At 40.5% G+C, this 22,868-nt stretch overlaps 2 protein-coding genes and 1 long non-coding RNA gene across 3 annotated transcripts; all 3 read left to right on the forward strand.

Moving 5' to 3' along the window:
* Positions 1 to 270: 270 nt before the first annotated feature.
* LOC141640254 (uncharacterized) lies at positions 271 to 1,053 on the forward strand. Its single transcript, XR_012542926.1, has 3 exons — positions 271 to 360; positions 693 to 788; positions 903 to 1,053. It is a non-coding gene; the product is annotated as an uncharacterized LOC141640254 (long non-coding RNA).
* A 6,204-nt stretch (positions 1,054 to 7,257) lies between these two features.
* LOC141640262 (putative mitochondrial protein AtMg00860) lies at positions 7,258 to 7,572 on the forward strand. The gene has a single exon (XM_074449113.1). It carries the CDS (start codon positions 7,258 to 7,260, stop codon positions 7,570 to 7,572), a length of 315 nt encoding a protein of 104 aa, XP_074305214.1.
* Positions 7,573 to 21,814: 14,242 nt separating this feature from the next.
* Positions 21,815 to 22,313, forward strand: LOC141640263 (uncharacterized). Its single transcript, XM_074449114.1, has 2 exons — positions 21,815 to 22,014; positions 22,097 to 22,313. The coding sequence occupies exons 1-2, from the start codon at positions 21,815 to 21,817 to the stop codon at positions 22,311 to 22,313; spliced, it is 417 nt and encodes a 138-aa protein (XP_074305215.1).
* Positions 22,314 to 22,868: the final 555 nt, after the last annotated feature.

Consider the following 22,868-nt stretch of genomic DNA (forward strand, 5'->3'; position numbering starts at 1 on the left):
GTGATCCCCGAGAAGAACATTCCATTGATCAATACAGATTCTGTGCCCCTATGTTTTATCTTTATTTATTCCGCAATTCTCGTTCGAAGAACGGGTAGATTATATTGCTCAAAGAATTGGCGACACCAAGAAGTGATTTTTGCCGCTTATAATGAAAAAGGGTAATAAACAAATTAATATTACGTTTCCCCCTACAATTGCATTTTCATAACTAATATATGTACTTGTTAATAATGATGATGTCTCTTGATGTAGGACTCATTGGGTGCTAGCAGCCATCATGCCGACAAAGAAGAAAGTCTTTTGGTTGGACTCTATACATAATCCACCAAGCGAGACTTTTAAGCGCTTGATTAATAAGTAAGCTTATAATACTGATTTATTTATAATAACATTAAGTTTCAATTTTTATTTATAGCAAAAAGCTCATTTTTGCCCCTAAAAAAATGAGTGTCTGGCTCTTTTTTTTTTTTTTTTTTAAAAAAAGGGCCTTTGAGAAGAGAAGAGCTAACGAGCAGGATCAACCCATGAAAGATTCTGTTGATGGCCCTGATTTTATTACGATAATAGGGGTACGTGCTCAAATACAATACATTAAGTGCAAAAATCTGTGTTTAATACTAATACAATACCTAAAGTTCAAGATTCTGATGTGAGCCTTCTCTCGTCTGTTTGTTTTTATGTAATAATAGGCCCCTCGCCAGCCGGATAGCATACAATGTGGATACTACGTTTGCCGGTTCATGTTGGAGATTATTAGGCGAAGATATATCCTTATTCCATAAAAGGTTAGTAATTTAATATTGTGTTTATTACTTTTTTTAAATTAGAGCTGATGTTGTCTTGCTTGCTGCTATACCATGTGTTGTTACAATAATGTCTTGTCTTTGTTTTTTCCGCAGTATGTAATCAACCCGTCACAAGAGATTCAGCAGTACTCAAGTGTAGATATAGACGAGGTAAGGGACATGTTGGGCAAATACGTCTTAGAAAATAGAAATGCATGATACTCAGAGTTTAGATCAGCTTATTAGTAAATTTTTTGTTGAAGTTAGGGAATGCTGATTAGTTCTTGTAAATTTAACTCCTTGTAAGTATATATATATATATACATATATATATATATATATACATATATATATATATATACATATATATATATATATATACATATATATATATACATATATATATGATGCTGCTGTTGTGGTTGAATTGGATCTATTGAGTTCGATGAACTCATTTGTGATTTATCTTTGGTCTTTGGTATATGGTGTTGCTGATATATGCAGGTTTTTGAATGGCATGAAACAAATTTAATTTTTAAAAACATTAGGAGTTCGTAATAAAAACGGTTACTAAAAAAAAACCGTTGTGAAGACCTTTAACAACGGTTACTAAAATAAAACCCGTTGTGAATACCTTTCACAAATACCGCGCATAATATTCAACAACAGGTTTTAAACGAAGAACCGTTGTTAAAAGTCTTCACAATTTTGGAGGGAACGTTACAACAACGGGTTTTAAACTAAGAACCGTTGTTAATAAAAATTTAAACAACGGGTATGTAGCATATACCCGTTGTTACTACAAATTTCAATTTTGGAGGGAAAGTTACAACAACGGTTATACATATGACAACCGTTGTTATATTATTCCCACCAAATTTTTGAAACACTTTCCACAACGGCTTACACGCAACAACAACGGCTTTTAACCGTGGTTAATACTTTCGACAACGGTTTAGGTAAATAACCTAACCGTTGTAAATACCTTTTACAACGGCCGCTTTAACAACGTCCGCTTTTTTTTTACAACGGTTTTTACCCGTTGTTATAGCCTGTATCTGTAGTAGTGAATTCTCATCTGTAACTTCAAGAATTATATGTTTAAGGGGGAACTTAATGAAATGGAAAGGACATTGCTCCTTTAACCTTTCTCGTGACGCATCCATTTTCTTTTTGCTTTCAATATAGCTCTGTTGACGACGCAATTCCTCTAATCTTTTATTTTCTGCTACTTCTGACAACTTATGATCCCTCTACACCCACGGACTCGCAATATTTGTACCTTGGTTAACGGCCATAATTTTGGAACAAAATTAAAATTATAGAATCACCTACAAATAATGCAACGTTGATTCAAACACACCAATAATGCAACGTTGATTCAATAAAAAAAAATAAATGAACAGTCCGTGCATTGGTAAAATCAAGAATAATGAGAAATATTTGTTTAGGTGATTTTTACCAAGTTAATTGTATTAGGTCAATGTGGTCTTAATCGTTGGTTGCTTGCTTTGATCGTTTGTTTTTGATATTTAAATTAGGAAATAAAGCACGAAATATAAATTGACACGTAAGATTTGGTGACACGTAAAACCCAATGTGGGAACAATCGCGGGAGGGACGGTACCCTGCCAAGTATTGCACTATCTTTGAATGGGAGGATGAATACAATTGATGCGTAATGTAAATCTTGCTAGCACGAGGTATTGTGTATGTGTGATCTTGGATGTCCTTCTTCGATTGCTTCCCTTGCTATTTATAGGGTAAGAACCCTAGGTGTATCCTACCATGTTTATGGAAAGGAATATAACTTCCATAATAACTCTTTCCATATCTCACTATCTCCCTCAATTCTCCTTGATCTCCCTGAATGCTCCCTGACGTCTCCCTAACTTATCTTTCCTAAACACGGATGCTTCCTTCAGTGGGCTTTGGCCTTCTTTACACGCGCCTACTGGCCCATTTCCCCTTTCAGCGCCCTTGCTCCCCAATCGTGGGCTCCCCTTCTTCCACTCCTTCCTTTATGATCCATTACTTACTAAGTGGGCTTTCCTTATTATGTGAATTTTAGCCCAAACAGTTTGCCCCCAATTTCTTGCTAGGTATGCTTCGAGGCGTCGAACAAGGAATTTACGTAGTTGATTATTTAAAACCTTAACCCGTCATTTACACTTCCTCCCATGCACACTCATCATTAGTCGCCGCCCTCCTCCTCATTTCTCGCACCCCTCTCTCTTCCTTTATAATCTCAACTCCCTTCTCACTTCCTTTCCTCACTTCCATTATTTCCCCAAAAAAAAACTCTTCCCCTTATTCTCATCTCTCCCTTTTCTCTTTTTTCGCCGGCTTCACTGCTTCACTCCCGCCGTCCTCTTCACCAGGTATTTATCCCTTCCTTTCTTTATTTCCTCTTTTCAATCATGGGAAAGACCCGACAAGCCACTTCATCCTCTACCCCAACTGACCGGAATCCAGACCCCGTCTTTCCTTCGCAAAATCTTTTTACTCACCCCCATGATCGTGACTCCGCCCTGACTCCTGCCGATATTCCCCTAATCAAGGGTATGCTCGGCCTTGGTGATGGGGTTGAGATAGACATCCCTGAACCGGGTCAAAAGGTTGATGCTATCTGTCTGGGGTGGGTTTGTTTCTATTTATACCCATTTAGATACGGCCTAATTAATTCAACAATGGCTTTTATCCTAAGGCAACATGCATGAATACCAATAATAATTTCAAAATCAATTCAACAAAGGCTTCTATCCTAAGGCAATTAACCTAATTAAAAAAAAATTAAATCGAAAAAGATTAATAAATAACCTAATTAAGAAACAAAGAATTAAAAGGAAGAAGGAGAAATAAGGTGGTGCGGCAAAGGGGCGGCGGGGCGGCTAAAACAAAATAAAAATAAAAAACAAACAAACAAAAACCATGAAGGAAAGGAGAGTGGGAGGTGGGATTACCTGAAACAACGACGGTAAAGGAGGTGAGCGCGGCGGCGGCAGTCGTAGTGGTGGTGGTGAAGGCGGATTTGGGTTAGGGTTTGTAAAATTAATTGATTTTGGGTAAAAATAAGTATAGAGGTGTCGGGGGATTTTGCGTGTGTTGATTTGTCCGAAAAAACTCCTGACGGAAATACGGTTAGGATCCCGTGCTTTCAAATAGTCCTGGCGGAATTTTCGTCAGTACTTTGGAAATTCGGACGGAATTTCTGTCAGGAGTTTACACTAAATAATTGTTAGAATGGCATCTCTATGTGGGCCTGACTGACGGAATTTCCGTCCATAAATACAAAGTACAGACGGATTTTCCGTCAGAATTTCTTACTACTGGCGGAATTTCCGTCAGAAATCCGTCACCCATTATGGCGCCAAAGCCATCTTTGAACGCGCCATCTATATCTGACGGGTTGTGACGGATTTTCCGTTAGGAACGCATTCCCGAGGGAATTTCCATCAGAAAACTATCAGTTTCCCGTGTCATATGGCGGCTCTATTTTTCCGTCGGATTTCCCGTCACTATTGTGGGTTATCTTAGTAGTGTTACGACCAACTACAAACATAACCAAAACCACAGGTGATGGCGACGATTTACCCGACTCAATTGACCTACGATAGGGTCACGTCCTGTAACACCCCTTCTTATCCGGCCAAGGTAATTGGGAGATTTTACCATCTCGGTTTCCTAAGGCGGTGAAATCGGAGTTGCAATTAAGAAACAATTAATATAAATAAAGTATTTAGGAGATTCCATAACCATAAATGAATAAATGAAATAAATGATACAACTCACGACTACTATACTCTTCTAATGAAATGACACTCGGTTCCAAGTCCAAGCTCGTCCCGTCTCCCACGTGACACCAACTCAACCTGCTCCCCATATGATCGAAAATATCATATGGATCAACACAGGCCACCCCGAAAATAGGTGACAATTACACAGACACACAACACGTCATTTTCAATAATTTAATATAAGACACAACATGATAAGTAGATATGCAACATGCCAATGATATGAATGAGATACAATTATACAATCACCATGTCGGTACCGGGACATTCCCAGACGTACCCATAACCACCGGTGTCAGGGACAAGGCTACGACACCACACCTCACCACAAAGGTACCATGACACGTACAGAAGTACCGTGTTCGTAAGCTAACCGGATTCCCTCCCAGACGTCGTGTCTCACCCACACGAGTCCCTACGAACTCAAGCCATTAATGTGCACATCCCTCTTGCAGTGGGAAGATCCAAGACGCGACTTAAGCGAAAGTCGGTCTCCCAACCGTCTTACGTCTCCTCAACAACAAGAACCACCACCAACAATTACCAACCATCACATATATCACTAAATGTATCACAATATGCCAATATGGGACCATTTCATAATGAATATGCATAACTCTTACCAATTTTCCTTTTCTCATACATCATGAATGTCAATCAAACCACATGATATAATGCAAATCCAACAACTTAAGAGACTCACCAAGGTCCTTAAACATTACCACATGATACAAATCCGACTCATAATATGCAAATGATGCAAAAGACATATAAATATACACACACATTATTGAAGCCAAGTAGGATTAACCTTTCTTTTAGCATTCTTCATAAGCAACTCGAATCCCATATGATTTTGTCTCGCAAGACCGTCTTATTCCTATACAAACCATGTAATACTATCACAAATACATCCTACACTACTATACACTACAAAACCCCTTATTATTATCAACTACTTACCCTATTACACATATTAATTACTAATTAATTACCCAAGATAAAACTCCCAAATGTTAGGGTTTAAACTAATTAAAGAAGGGTTGATCTTAACTTACCAGGTAAGAGGAGGAAGGAAAAGGATTAACAATTCCCTAGAGAAAGCTTGAATCCCATACAAATGTGTTTGTGAGGGCTTTAGAGAGAAGGGAGAGGATTTAGAGTGAGAAGGAAGAACATAGAATGAATGAGGATAAGAGTTTAAGATTTCCTTATCCCTTATTCTGACTAAGCGCCACTCGATCGAGTGACGAGTCCACTCGATCGAATTTCACTCACTCGGTTGAGTGTCACATACGTGATCGAGTGCCGAGTCCACTCGATCGAGTGACCCTTACTCGGTCGAGTGCAACACAGTTCTCAACAATGTCCATTTTTCGTAAAATAGTCATATCTCATTCGTTTCTTTGTCATTTTGGGCGTGTGACCTATCATTGTTATCTTAAGAGAACTAGCTATCACCTCCAATTAGAATCACATCAATACCATATTTAGATCCCAAGTTATGACAGTTTTAAGACGACCCTTTTATAGGCGGACATTATAACAACTCCTTTAAGTCTAGTATAGGTTATACTCGGTCCACTTTATAGTTATACTTCACGCCCGAGTAGACTCATCAAACCCAAGGGTCCTCTCAAGTATCCCGGGGTTCCTTTGCGGGTCCCAAAATATCCAGGTATTACACGTCCCGACTCGCATATCCAGCTCCCATGATGATGAACTTCTAGATGGAGGATTTAGAGTGATAATATGTGGAGAGGAAGAAAGAGAGAGAGAGAGAGAAAGAGAGGTTCTAATTTTAGGTTTTCGGAAAAGATATGAAATGATTTGAGTCGCATCAACCGCGTAACATTATAACGTGCTGACGCTGGGCCACTCGGTCGAGTAATGAATGTACTCGACCGAGTACACTGCACTCGGTCAAGTGCCACCGACAATCCGCCAAGTGACCCTTACTAGGTCGAGTTCACAATCTCAAATACAATCTAACTCCCTCTTTATCCCCTACCAAAAGTCCTACGAGGTTAAGCGTCGGTCAAGGGGTCCCTTATAGAGCGGGTATTACATAAGTTTTCGATTTCTTTCCTGATGATCTACCTGGTATTCGTCTTGAGCGAGATGTAGAGTTCTCAATTAACTTGTTGCCTAGTACTGGTCACATTTCGAAAGCTCCTTATTGTATGGCACCAGCTGAGTTACATGAACTTAAGAAGCAAATTGAGGAGATGATCGATAAGGGTTTTATGCGAACGAGTGCTTCGCCGTTGGGTGCTCCAGTTTTGTTCGTCAAGAAGAAGGATGGTAGTATGCGGTTGTGTGATTAACGTGAGCTGAATAAAGTTATTATCAAGAATAACTATCCTTTGCCGAGGATCGGGGATTTGTTTGATTAGCTCCGTGGCGCTATCGTGTTTTCTAAGATCGATCTGAGGTCTGGTTACCATCATATTCCGATTAGGAAAGAAGACATTTCCAAGACTGCTTTTCATGTCGTGGTGTTCATAGACGACATGCTGATTTACTCGAGAGATAAGGTTGAGCCTGAGAGTCATCTTCGTGTTATTTTAGAGACTCTGCGTAACCAGAAATGGTATACTTATTTCTCGAAGTGCGTGTTTTGGCTGAATAAAGTGACTTTCTTAGGTCATGTGATATCTGGCGATGGAGTTATGGTTGATCCGTCGAAGATTCGAGCTATGGTCGAGTGGGAGAGTTCGAAGAATGTGAACGATATTCGCAGTTTCCTTGATCTTGTTGGTTACTATCGCCGTTTTATGCATGATTTCTCTAAGATCGCGAGGCTGATTACTCAGTTAATAAAGAAGGAATCCAAGTTTATTGGGACTGAGGCTAGTGACGCCGCTTTCCAAGAGTTGAAGAAGAGGTTGACTACTACTCTTGTGTTGACTTTATCAGAAGAGGGCGTCGAGTTCGATGTCTACTGCGAAGCGTCAAAGTCTGGTTTGGGTTGTGTCTTGATGTAGAAGGGTAAGGTTTTGGCTTATGCTTCCCGTCAGTTGAAAGTTCCATAGATGAACTACCCGACTCACGATCTTGAGTTGGCAGCAGTGGTGTTTACACTTAAGCTGTGGCGGCACTACTTGTATGGAGTCTCTGGCAACATTTATACGAATCATAAGAACTTGAAGTATATCTTCACTCAAAGAGATCTTAACATGAGGCAGAGACGTTGGTTAGAGCTGCTTAGCGACTATAAGGTTGAGCAGCAGTATCATGAGGGCAAGGCAAACATGGTTGTCGATGCTTTGAGTTGCAAGGTGTGTCATGCTATGAAATTTGTGATGGTGTTACCTAACGACTTGAGTCTAGAGTTCCAGAACACGAGCCTTGAGGTAGTTCTTCCTGGTACTTTGGATTTGAGTGTGATGGATGTGAACCCGAGATCCTTCATGAGATTTGATTTAATTAAAGAGAGGATGGGTTCCTAGAAGGAGTTCGAGTCGCTGTAAGCGAAGGTCGCGCCAAGGGCTTCGACGTTGGACCTGATAATGGTCTGCGATTCCAAGGTCGTTGGTGTGTACCTAGATGTGAGGTCATAAAATGTAAGATTATCAAGGAGGCTTATAGTACTCCCTATTCGGTTCATCCTGGTGGTGATAAGATGTACAAGGATCTGAAGTTACGTTTTTGGTGGCCGAATATGAAGAAAGAGATCGACGAGTTTGTGAGTCGTTTTCTGATCTGTCAAAAGGTCAAATTTGAACATCAGAGACCCGGTGGTCTACTACTGTAACACCCCCATACTCCAAGTGCCTTACCAGGACCACCCAGGTATAAAGATGTTACCATCTCGGTTCCCCGAGGCAATGATAATCATAAGACAATAACGAAACAATGTTTAAATAGTATAAAGTTAAGTGAACGATTACAATCCGAAAACCAAACTAACAAAATGTGAATACGTGTTGTCCAAAATCAAATGTGTAAAAGCTAAACATAATGTCTGACGACAGCGAAAGACTCTTCTAACTGCAGTGATGACTCATCCCAGCTAGCCCATGTATCTCTACTCATACCTGCTCAACAACTGCTCACCATCCCCGAATGGATCACCACGATTTTAAAACAATAAACGGGGTCGAGTACTAATCACACAATTTATATAATCCAACAACACAACAAACAACACAGCTCAATCGTCACGAGATACACTCGAACTCCATCACCAACTCCACAATCGACTACACACTAAAGCGTGTAGCCCGCCGAGTGCCCATCGCAACAGGTCACTCCACGCCGATGGGGGACGCGGCCCGTTCCCACCTAATCCCCGCTCATCTCCGTCGAGTGATAAACCCAAATCCATTAATGTGCACATCCCTTCTGTGGCGGGTTCCACAGAACGCGAATAATGGGCGTGAAGCCACTCCCGCAAGTGACTCCACTCAGCCAGGGACGCACCCCGAAGAACACAGACAGATACAAACAATCACAACTATTAAATAGCAATCAAAACCAACAACCGTCACAATACTCGTCTGGTAACAATCAACAATCACAACGAACCACCAACACATTATGGGACTAATACTGAGTAGCGAAACCCTACCTGGAATGCAATACAGTCAGACGATCTCAACAGCTGTTATCAAAAGGCTTCTTCTACGAATCCTCCTCCTAACATACGATCATACAATTACTACCAATCAAGAAAGACAACAAAACCCCCAAATCCCCAAATTAGGGTTTAACCAACTTAAACAAAATACCATAAAAACAGTACGTAATCTTACCCTCGACGCAAGGATCAAAAAGATGTAAAGAAAGATGAATTCCGACCTTCCAAGCTCCGGGATTTGCCAATAATGCGACGAATGCGAAGTACGTAGATTGATTTCTCTTTTGAACGTAATTAGGTTTGTAAAAGTGTATTATGAAAGTGACGGAAGTGTTTAAATATTAATTCCCATTATTAACAAAACCCGACAAATCATCCCCCCGTAAACCGGCTACTCGATCGAGTAGCTGACGTACTCGATCGAGTGCCGCCTACTCGATCGAGTACCAAGGCCACTCGATCGAGTACCCAACAGGTCAGAAACTATTTTAAAACGCAAAACAAACTTACTCGACAGAGTAAGGCCCACTCGATAGAGTACCCAGAGACTCATAAAACCGTAGTATTACAGTCTTCCCTCCTTAAAAAGAACTTCGTCCCCGAAGTTAAAACCATAACAAAACAAAGACAAGCTACTACACTCCCGACACAACAACCAAAACAAAACTCAACATAAAAACATGCTACTAACCAAACTCAACCCGACTCAAACCATTACTAACCATACCGACCCAACACCAAAAGGATGTAAAAACTCCTAAAAACTCTTTGCGATCATCTCCTACCCCCCTAAAAGAAACAAGGTTACATCCCCGTAACCATACATACCTGATCAAAAAGGAAAGGGTAACGCTCTCTCATGGCCTCCTCTGCCTCCCATGTAGCTTCCTCAGTCTCGTAGTTAGACCAAAGGATTTTGAGCAAAACTGTCTCACCACAACTAGTCTTCCTAACCTTCCGGTCAAGAATCTGCTTAGGCACCTCAAGGTATGACAAGGACTCATCTAGCTCTAAGTTCTCTGCCTCTAACACATGTGACGGATCACTCACATACTTCCGCAGCTGAGATACATGAAACACATTATGCACCCTCTCTAACGCAGCTGGTAAAGCCAAACGATAAGCAACCTCTCCAACCCGCTCTAAGATCTCATAAGGCCCTATGAAGTTCTGACTCAGCTTGCCTTTCTTCCCGAATCTCATAACTCCGCGCATAGGAGACACTTTCAGAAGAACCTTATCCCCAACCTGAAACTCTATATCCTGGTGATGTAGATCTGCATAACTCTTTTGCCTATACTGAGCCGCTCTCATCCTTTCCCTGATCATCTTAATCTACTCAACCATCTCATGTACCATCTCTGGTCCTAGAACCACTGCCTCACCACTGTCGTCCCAACAAATCGGACTCCTATATCTCCTCCCATATAAGGCCTCAAACGGTGCCATGCCAATACTAGTGTGATAGCTGTTGTTGTAAGAAAACTCTATCAAATCCAACCTCTGTTCCCAGCTACCACCAAACTCCATCTGTAATACCCCGTATCTTATATAATCGATTAAACGGATAGTATTATATATTAGTTATTATACATTTCATATTGGTTGCATCGTAATATCGTGAATGTTATTAAGTCGGGTTTATATCGTATATGTTGAGTCGGGCTACATCACATTTTGTCTTTTGGGTCAAGAATCGTATCACCCATCTACCCATCTACATTTACCCAATTACCATACCCGTTTAAACCATTTGCCTTACCCGGAACATGTAACCATCATTTACCCTAAACCTAATCTAAGAGCCGCTCTCCCTCTCCCCTCTTTTAACAGTTGAGTCATTTCTAATTTCATTTTATCATTCATAAAACCATTTCTAAACCTAGAGAGAGGGAGAGGAAGAAGAATTGTCGAGCCTTTCATTTGATTGAAGATTTCTCATCGATTCTAACCTAATTCGATCTCCCTGTTTGTAAGTCGATTTCATTCCATTGTTTATACTGTTTTAAAGTGTTCGTCTTCAAAACGTTTGAAAAGAGAGTCCTATTTATTTGATGTCTAGTTTATGCATATAAAATATCATAGTCAAATTCCTTATGGTTTGTCCTAGGTGATTTATTTATGAACATGTCGCTGAAACGTCCGCGAATCTGATTTGGTTGTGGAAAATGATTTGAAACCCTAATTTTTTATGTCGATTCAGTTATGAGGATTCTTGATACATCATCTTTGTATAGTATAGATGATAATAGGATTTGGAATTACTGCAAAATGATGTTTTAAACTCGTTTTATGAATCAATACTTTTTATGCGACGGTTTCTGTCAGTTTTTGGAAATCAGTCTGAAAACCCTTGATAAGTTTGGAATTTGAGAAAAACACGTTAGATATAATTTGTAGCTAAGACTCATGGGGTTCCAATCCAATTGGCCTTGTATCAATTTGATTTTTCTGGAATTAGTTATGTATTTTATTCCGAGTCTGTCATGTGCTGGAAAATCAGGAAAAATCGTGTTTGTCCTTTAAGTTGATATTCCTATTAAGTTATGATGAGTCTAGGTTATGTGCATGATTAATTGACTGAGTAGGTGGTAATTATACATAATTATGTTATGTAGGTGATGGATATGTGAAGGATCATAAGTGATTGCTTGTGTGTGCTTGGATTTGCTGGCACTTTGAGGTAGGGAAATACACTTGACTTATTATCGTTGATGTTGAATTGTGTTGACTTGTTTGTGTTTCATATGACCAAACTGGGAACGTTGACTTGATTCGTGGTTGTTGATTTATGTTATGATTCATATCTTTGGAAGGTGATTGACTGAATTGATCGTATTGAGTATGTTATCACAACATTTAACCTAGGCATGATTTTATGATTGATCAGTTCAATGATATATATATTGTGTTGCATTAATTTCTTTTGAGCATCCATATGCATTGGAGATGGAGGATGTTGTGGTGATGTGGTGTGGTGAAGATGATGTTGTGATAAGGCCCAGGCGGGTTCTGCAGGACTTGCCCTGGTGTCCTCATTCTGGAGCGCAGATCGGCTACGATCGATATATAGTCTGGGGATCGGTATGGCTGGGTGTTCGGGTTATGAGTTGTGATGAGATGGTGGTGGTGATGGAGGAGCATGCATATCATACATACTTGTTGCATTGTATTACCCTACTCAACCTCGTGGTTGACCCTGTGTATTCGTGAACACTTGTGACGATCCAAATATTGGGAGCGTTTTTGTGAGTTTATGAGACGGGATGGGAGCTTGATGGGCGTGAGACACTGGATCAGAAGACTTAGTAGCTAGATCATCATTTAGAAGACTTTCACTTTCATTCATGTTAGTTCTTTGTAATTTGATGTAAAAGAGGTTTTGTAATAATTAAGTTAAAGTAATTATATAATTTGCCTTGAGTTTAATTTGTTATTCACTACCTCGGGAAACCGATATGGTAACAGTCCGGTTTATTAGGGAATGTCTTGCTAGAGGCTCCTTCATAAATCGGGGTGTTACAAAGTGGTATCAGAGCGAACGATCCTCAGGCCTAAACCAATGAACCCAATGAACGTAGGATGTGTCTAAATAAAATGAACCCCACGGGAATAAACGTTAGGAGCTCACGGTGCGGTTAAGAAGGCGCCCTTAATGCGTGCTCTTTTGCCCTCTCAGTTTTGAACCAGGTAACCCGAGAGAAATCGAGTGAATGGGGTAGTTAGAAGGAAAACCTTGGATATAATCGAGTGGGTGTACACCTTAAGACCCATATATTCTAACCATGCTGTAGGACAACGTTACGGTAAGTATTTTGTATGAATGATGACGTGATCATATGATGTTGTGGAGATGAGAAATAAATTTTCGTGTTCAGGTTGAAAATCAATGAAGTGTTGGATTGTGGTAATCGTGAGCGTGAAAATAATTGCGAATTGATGATATTTATCTGGATGGATGTTGAATAACGTGTTGATAGTGCTATTATGTCTAGCGATATGCGGTCATGTGATCCCGAAGCCATGCTAGTATAGTATTGTGATAGTAATCAGAAACATTATTGAATTGCATGTTTCTAGTCATTGCAATCGTGATTTAGATGTAAGGAGTAGATCGAGATGCGAAAGGATTCTATGGGATAGATGTTTACGTAAGTACAAAGTGTGAGATTTAAGTTGGGATGGGTTAGTATACATAGTATGTTCATAAGAGCTTGTAACATAGTAAAGAATGACCTAGTGCTGAAACTCATTTTGTTTGATTTTACTCTTTAATTGACCTTACTGCCATTTCTTTTCTGTTTATTGCCTATGGATGAAAATTTTATGAGAGATAGCCTCGTGAGTTAGCGTTCATTTGGCGTTGGTTTCATGCTTATAGGATATACGGATTAGGAGTAATAAATATTTTAGTGGGTTGTGGTCAGGAAATTCCTGTGCAGTGATGTTTTGACCAACGATTTTGTAAAAATCCTCATTTAAATTGTAGTAATAATTTTTGCATAATTACAACTCCATCGATCAGAAGATTCGCATATGTTTTCAAATTGATAAGCCACGAAAATTCTTGATGTCTCTATATTAAATGGTAAGTTTTGCAAACTGACCCAAGTTTCGGACCAATTGTTGTCACATGCTTGTTTGGACCAACTGAGTTTTAAAATTCTTTAAAAATGGAATTCTTGTGCTTTAGACCTAATTCTTTTTCCCCTGTGTTTTTAACTCTCCGTATTTTATAAAAGTAATATGAATCAAGTTTTAATCGAACGGTTATTTGTTTGTGGTCTTTGGAAGTTACAACGTGAATCATGACTTGTAAAATGTGCGTTCTATGTTGCGTTTTCATACAATTGTTTGGTTATTTCATGAGCCTTATTAATGTGACCTTATAATGTTTTTATATGATGATAGTAACACGCATGTTCAGTAGTATGTATCTTAACAAGTGATAAAATTAAAGTTTAGTTGATAACATTGTTGGCATGATAGTATGAGTGAAATTGAATAGCTTAATTTGATTCTTAATCGAGGGTGAAATATTTTATACGAGTCCAGTTGTTTGCATATTTTATATATGTTTGGCATGTTGTAATATCTATGGTGTGTTCATCATATTTGTATAGTGGTCGGATATATATAAATATAAAACTATATTGTCATATCTTGGTAAAGTTGGTGGCGTTAAATGTAAACTTGATTGTTCTAATATACTCGCATGAATATTTATAATAATTATGTTTAAATGTTTACACATGGATGGTAGTAATGAGTATGTCTAAATGTTCACACATGTAGGATGTCATCTGAGTTTTAATGTCTTTCATGTGAGTTTGTGTGCCCATAGTTATATTTATTACCTTCATCGCATTAAATTATTTCAGTTGAACCTAAACCTATGGCGTGAAAATAAACAGTGTTGTTATTCCTTATTGGATATGTTCGTTATTATATCGTCATAAAATGCTAAAGTGATTATTGCAATTGTATGGGCGTGATATAAAGGAAATTGTTTGATGTAGTACGACATTTGACATATCTATATTCTCGAGTCGTTGCTATCAATTATATTCTAATGAAGATTGTTTATGATAACTATGTTGGCAATTATAATGGGATAACCCTCTGATGATTCACATGATATGCATTGGTTTAAATGATAGTCGTTATAGTTACGTTTAATTGAGCCTACGAGTTGCCTAATTATTCAAATCGTGCAAATCAGAGAAGTTGTTCAAGTTGCTAATCTTTTATCATAGATAATGTTCTACAAAGTATATGATGGCAAATGTATATGTTTAAGCTATTTATGCGAGATCTTTTGTTTTGCTGAAAATGAGTTATACTAACTTGCTAGACACAATTGAATGATATGGTTGCTAAAATGTTAAACACATGTGTGAAATGGAAGTAATGTTGTTGTTGTCATGGATCATAAGTTGTTACTTTTATTGGGAAATATGTTTTCAGAATTTATATCGTGCAAACAATTTTGATAACTTAAAATATGAATTATGAGTATGTTGTTGATTGTTTAAATTCATCGGTCTAATTCGTGACCTAAATCAGTGAGTGAGTAAATGGTTGTATGGACATGTCAATAAGATCCTGTGATTGTGATGGATAGTAGTGGTAGCTAATTGTGCCTTAGTCCATGTATTTTTCATTGGCGCAAAGTGAGCTGACTTGGTCAGTCGATCCACTATTACCCATATCATGTTGTTACCCTGTTGACTCTTCGGCAAACCCACGATAAAATCCATAGAAATGGATTCCCACTTCCACTCAGGTACCTCTAAAGACTGAATCTTACCCTGTGGTCGTCGTTGTTCCCCTTTAACTCTCTGGCATGTCAAATAACGGGCCACAAACTCAGCTGTTTCTTTCTTCATCCCAGGCCACCAGAACGTGTTCTTTAAATCATTGTATAGCTTGTCACCACCTGGATGTACTGGATATGGTGTACAATGTGCCTCTGTCATGATTGTCTTTTTCAGCTCCTCATCACTAGGGACACACCACCTACCATCAAACCTCAAACTACCATCTGAATGAATAGAGAATCGAGACACTTCCCCTTTCTCTACTCCAACTTTCCACTCTACCATCTTAGGATTCAACACCTGTTTACCTCGAATATCATCATAAAGATCAGGCTATACTGTCAGATCTCCCATGGCATCCCCTCTCTGCATCATATGTATCCCAAACTTCCCCACCTCATATCTCAACCTCATCAAAGATAAAGTTGTACACAAAGAATGTACACTCTTCCTACTCAAAGCATCTGCAACAACATTGGCTTTCCCTTCATGGTAGATAATATCCATGTCATAATCGCCAATCAGCTCCATCCACCTCCTCTGTCTCATGTTCAACTCCTTTTGAGTGAAAATGTACTTGAGACTCTTGTGATCAGAAAATACCTTAAAGGTCGCCCCATAAAGGTAATGTCTCCAAATCTTGAGAGCAAACACCACTGCACCCAACTCTAGATCGTGTGTAGGATAGTTCTCCTCATAAGGCTTCAATTGCCTAGAAGCATAGGCAATCACTTTACCGTTCTGCATCAACACGCATCCCAACCCATTCTTTGAGGCATCTGTATAAACCTCAAAGTTCTCAATCCCTTCAGGCAATGCTAAGATAGGAGCTGTGGTCAAACGCTACTTTAATGTTTGGAACGCCGTCTCACAACTCTCATCCTAACGAAACCTGTTCTCTTTCCTCATCAAAGCTGCCATAGGTCTAGCAATCTTGGAGAAATCTTTCACGAACCGTCTGTAGTATCCAGCTAAACCCAAGAAACTCCTGATCTCAGCAACATTCTTTGGTGCTTCCCACTTTGTCACTGCCTCAATCTTTGCCGGATCCACAACTACCCCATCTTTAGAGATCACATGCCCTTAAAAGCAACTCTCTCTAACCAGAACTCACACTTGGCCAGCTTAGCATATAACTCATGCTCCCTCAAGGTCTGCAACACAATCCTCAGATGCTCCTCATGCTTCTCCTTAGTCTTGGAGTAGACTAAGATGTCATCGATAAACACCACCACAAACTTGTCCAAAAACAGTCTGAAGATTCTGTTCATCAAATCCATAAACACAGCCGGTGCAGTAGATAACCCAAAAGGCATCACCACATACTCATAATGGCCATACCTCGACGTGAAAGTTGTCTTTGGTATGTCCACCTCTCTAATCTTCACCTGATGGTACCCCGACCTCAAATTAATATTGGAAAAGACTGATGCACCACTAAACTGATCAAACAGGTCATCTATCTTTGGCAAAGGATACTTGTTCTTCACTGTCACTCGGTTCAGCTCCCTGTAATCTATACACAACCTCAAGCTCCCATCTTTCTTCTTCACAAAAAGAACAGGTGCTCCCCACGGTGATACACTAGGTCTAATGTATCCCTTCTCTATCAGATCATCCAACTGTTTCCTGAGCTCCTCCATCTCTTTAGGACCCATCCGGTACGGTGCCTTAGAGATTAACCCCGTACCCGGTTTCAACTCAACTGTGAAATCTATCTCCCTATTCGGTGGTAACTCCGGAATATCCTCTGGAAAGACATCTTCAAACTCACCCACCACTGGTATCTGATCAACTGTCGGACTCTCTATCCGGTCATCTCTCACATGGCACAAGATCAAAGGTCATCCCTTCCTCAGATAGGACTTCAAGGTCACAGCTACAATCAACTTAACTTTGGGTTTGACCACAAACCCACGATAAGACACACTAACGCCCTTAGGACCTCTCAAAGACACTTTATTTTGATGAGTCTATCTTAGCTTTGTACATTCCCAACCAATCCATCCCGACTATCATCTCAAAACCATTAAAAGGAAACTCTAACAAGTCTACAGGTAGGTCAACTTGCCCAACTATCATAGATACATCCCTAAACAACCTCCCACATGATACAGACTCACCCGAAGGTATAAAAAATTTCTCACTTACAGACTCGTATACCCTCAAACCCAACCGTTTAACATGACTCGAAGATACAAACGACTGAGACGCCCCCGAATCAAACAAAACAAAGGTATGAATACCATTAACAAGAAAGGTACCAGTGATAACATGTGCATCGTCCTCAGCTGCTTTCTTGTCCATCATAAACAGCTTTCCACTGGTCTTATGCCCACCTCCCTGGACAATACTGGCTGAAGTGGTCGGTTTAGCACCCGACCCCTGATTGTTGTTGTTGTTCGTAGCTGGTTTCTGATAGGAATTACCGCCATTGCGGTTACCTCGACCCTGGTTGCTCTGACCTCCCCGGTTAGACCATGACCCAGTCGGTCTATTGCTCGCATAACTCTGTGCCGGCCCTTGAGCCGATCTCTGAAAAGCTCCAGGTACACTCGTGCACTCATGTCTCTTGTGGCCTACACCGCCACAGCCATAGCAGGTCATCCCCCAACTACCACTACCACTCACACGGCCACACCCAAAAGAAGCCCCAGCACTGAACCCTGAACCAGAAGAAAACGCTCTAGCCTGACTGTGGTTGCCTTTCTTGTAGTTAGATTGGCCACCACCTTCACTCTCAGCCTTTCTTTTCTCACTACCTCTCTCCCGAGCCATCTCCACCAACCTCTCAGCTCTCCCAGCCCTCTCATAAGCTTCCTTAACATCAGTAAGGACTCCCACGGGTAACTTGTCCATGATCCTGGGGGTCAACCCCCTCTCAAATCTCAGTGCTAGGTTCTCCTCACTCAAACCCATGTCCTCAGCATATCCCGACTTCTCATTAAACTGCTTGTAGTACTCAGCAACTGACATATCAGATGTCATCCTAAACCCTTCAAACTCCTCCCTCAGCTTACTCCTCACATGCTCAGGTACAAACTCTTTCCTCGGAGCCTTCCGGAACTCTTCCCAAGGTATAGCAGGTAAGCCCTGCTTCGTATACATCTCTCTAGCACTCGCTTTCACCTTATCCCACCACTCACCAGCTGCCTCCCTCAAGTAGAACGCAGCTTGTTCTACTTTCATCTCATCAGGATAATGTACCAGGTCCAGTATGTTCTCCATCTCACGATGCCAATTGTTAAGAAGAATTGGCTCCCCGGTCCCCTTGTACTCTTTTAGGTTAAACCTCGCTATATAAAGGCTGATCTTAGAGTGATCAACCTCCTTATCCTTTCCCCACTCTCTTTTGGGCCTCCGTAAGAGCATCTTGATGCTCCAACATCTTAACTATGTCATCGATGTTCATGCTCTCAGCTCTCGCATACAAAGCGGTTTTCTTGGGCGGCATCTTGAAACTATATAAGAAAAGGGGTGTATATAAACATACATACTATAACTTCAAAACACGGAAACCAACTGCCCAGAACCCACTCGATCGAGTGCCTAAACCTGCTCGATCGAGTAGCGGCCACTCGATCGAGTACCCACCATACTCGATCGAGTGCCCCGACTTCACACCCAAAACAGACCTTCTGATCTCTAACATACTCGACCGAGTAGCATAGCCACTCGATCGAGTGCCCCCTACTCAATCGAGTGCCCCTATGTACTCGATCGAGTACCCAAAAACACGCTTCTGATCATAAAAACGTCAAAATACCCACTCGATCGAGTCAGACCCCCTCGATCGAGTACCTCACTTACTCGATCGAGTGCCCCCTACTCGATCGAGTCATGCTGACTCGTACATACTACCCGCATGTTATCTCTCATAACCCAACATATTATGCAACTTTATAATCTCAACATTATAATATAACTAAGCATGCAATTCTACACAACTCCTCAAATGATCAACAAATTACACTACTTCATGTTATCAAATGCCACATAGTAAACAACCATCATGCTTCTTTATGCAACCAACATACAAACACACCCCACCAAATTTTCAATCACATTTTCAATCTCTACTCCCAACATCCAACAACTCACAACATATATCGCTACATCACATACAAACTAGTAAACACCACATACAACTTTGACATATACCCCCCATGTGACCGGTTCAAAATTGTAGGGCGAGTTCGCGACTTTAGGACGTCTCCCAAGCCTTTGCATTATCTCATACAACCTTTACCCCGGGTTCATTTTAATTGACTCCCTATATTCATTAAATTCATTGGTTACAGGTTTCAGGATCGTCGCTCTGATACCATTTTGTAACACCCCCATACTCCAAGTGCCTTACCAGGACCACCCAGGTATAAAGATGTTACCATCTCGGTTCCCCGAGGCAATGATAATCATAAGACAATAACGAAATAATGTTTAAATAGTATAAAGTTAAGTGAACGATTACAATCCGAAAACCAAACTAACAAAATGTGAATACATGTTCTCCAAAATCAAATGTCTAAAAGCTAACCATAATGTCTGACGACAGCGGAAGACTCTTCTAACTGCAGTGATGACTCATCCCAGCTAGCCCATGTATCTCTACTCATACCTGCTCAACAATTGCTCACCATACCCGAATGGATCACCACAGTTTTTAAAACAATAAACGGGGTCCGTACTAATCACACAATTTATATAATCCAACAACACAACAAACAACACAGCTCAATCGTCACAGATATACTCCGAACTCTATCACCAACTCCACAATAACATCGACTACACACTAAAGTGTGTAGCCCCGCCGCTGAGTGCCCATCACAACAGTCACTCCACGCGCGCGATGAGGGACCGCGGCCGTTCCCACCTAATCCCCGCTCATCTCCGTCGAGCGATAAACCCAAATCCATTAATGTGCACATCCCTTCTGTGGCGGGTTCCACAGAAGGTGAATAATGGGCGTGAAGCCACTCCCGCAAGTGACTCCACTCAGCCAGGGACGCACCCCGAAGAACACAGACAGATACAAACAATCACAACTATTAATCAGCAATCAAAACCAACAACCGTCACAATACTCGTATGGTAACAATCAACAATCACAAAGCACCACCAACACATTATGGGACTAATACTGAGTAGGGAAACCCTACCGGAATGCAATCTGATCGGACGATCTCAACAAATTTGTTATCAAAAGGTCTCTTTTACGAATCCTCCTCCTAACATACGATCATATAATTACTACCAATCAAGAAAGACAACAAAACCCCCAAATCCCCAAATTAGGGTTTAACCAACTTAAACAAAATACCATAAAAACAGTACGTAGATCTTACCCTTGACGCAAGGATCACAAAGATGTAAAGAAAGATGAATTCCGACCTTCCAAGCTCCGGGATTTGCCAATAATGCGACGAATGCGAAGTACGTAGATTGATTTCTCTTTTGAAAGTAATTAGGTTTGTAAAAGTGTATTTTGAAAGTGACGGAAGTGTTTAAATATTAATTCGCATTATTAACAAAACCCGACAAATCATCCCCCCATAAACCGGCTACTCGATCGAGTAGCTGACGTACTCGATCGAGTGCCGCCTACTCGATCAAGTACCAAGGCCACTTGATCGAGTACCCAACAGGTCAGAAACTATTTTAAAACACAAAACACACTTACTCGACAGAGTAAGGCCCACTCGATAGAGTACCCATAGACTCATAAAACCGTAGTATTACAACTACAACCTTTGAAGATTCCCACATGGAAATGAAATTTAATTTCGATGGATTTCGTCATGAGTTTTGCCGAGGTCACCGAAAGGAATGAATGTCATTTGGGTCGTGGTTGATCGTTTGACTAAGGTCGCGCATTTCATTCCGGTGAAGGAGACTTGGAGTCTCGAAGAGCTGGCTAGTTCTTATTGGTGTGAGATAATTCATCTTCATGGGGTTCCTAAGGATATCATCTCCGATCGTGATCTGAGGTTCTGCTCTCATTTTTGGAAGAAAGTGCAGTTGGCTTTGGGCAATGAGCTTAAGATGAGTACTGCTTTTCATGCTGCAACTAATGGTCAGTCTGAGCGTACCATTCAGACGCTTGAGGAAATGTTGCGAGCTTGTGCTTCGGAGTTCTAAGTTAGTTTGGAGAAGAGTTTACCGCTTGTGGAGTTCTCCTACAACAATTATCAAGCTAGTATTTAGATGGTTCCGTTTAAGGCACTTTATGGAAGGAAGTGTCGTAGTCCTTTATGTTGGGAAGATTCTAATGAGGTAGCCGTTCTTGGTCCGAAGTTGGTTCAGGAATCGATTGAGTAGGTAAGGATGATTCGTGAAAAGCTTAAGGCAGCCCAGGATCGTCAGAAGACGTATGCTGATTTGCGGCGTTGGCTGATTGAGTTCGAGGTTGGTGATAAGGTTTTTCTTATGATTTCACCGATGAAAGGTGTCAAGAGATTTGGGATTAAGGGCAAGCTAGCCTTAAGTACGTTGGACCTTATGAGATGCTTGAGAGAGTTGGTGAGGTAGCCTATAGGTTGAATTTACCTCCAAATTTTTCGAAGGTTCACGATTTTTCCATGTGTCGCAGTTGCGTCGTTATCGCAGTGATCCTTCTCATGTTCTACCAGCAGATGTGATTGATGTTGAGCCTAACCCGACTTACGAGGAACGGCCTGTTCTCATTTTGGAACGTCGGAAAAAGAAGTTAAGGAATAAGGTTGTACCTTTTATTCAAGTTCTGGGGAGGAGTCAGAAGTTCGAGCAGGAGACTTGGGAAACCGAATCGTCGATGAGAGAGAAACATCCGCCTCTTTTCGAGTGAGGTAGTTCTCTTATCATGTTTCGAGGACGAAACTTCTTTTTAGGGGGTTGGATTGTAACTCCCCTAATTCCGTAATACATTTCTTTATTTTATTTTTCCCATATTTCATATTTTATTTTCCGGGAAAATATCCATTTCTATTTTAATGGGTTAATCGAGCTTGAGTTTGGTGATGACCCGCTTGGGTTGTGGGTTTCACGTGTGGTTATGATAGATAGGTGGAGTTTTGGGCTTAAGTTGGAGTAAACCCATGAGTTTTTCTATAAATAAGAAGAGAAACCAATCCCTTACTTTTCTTTTCTCATATTTCCACAAAACCCTAAACCTAGTCTTCCTCCTCTGTTCCCTCCCTTTAAGCGGCACGGTTTCTGGAGCCTTAGGGATTTGTGCTACCTTTGCTTATTCGTTCTTCATCGTCATTCATGCCTTGATCGATCCTACCCCTTGGATCTATTAATCTTCGTCGTAAGTTTTGTAGTTTACGCGTTTATTTAATATATTTATATAGTAAGTATATTAATTAGATCTGTTATCTTTGGCACGTGGATAATTCGT

Source organism: Silene latifolia, unplaced genomic scaffold (assembly GCF_048544455.1).
Source record: "Silene latifolia isolate original U9 population unplaced genomic scaffold, ASM4854445v1 scaffold_75, whole genome shotgun sequence".
In the NCBI taxonomy this organism is placed as follows: domain Eukaryota; kingdom Viridiplantae; phylum Streptophyta; class Magnoliopsida; order Caryophyllales; family Caryophyllaceae; genus Silene; species Silene latifolia.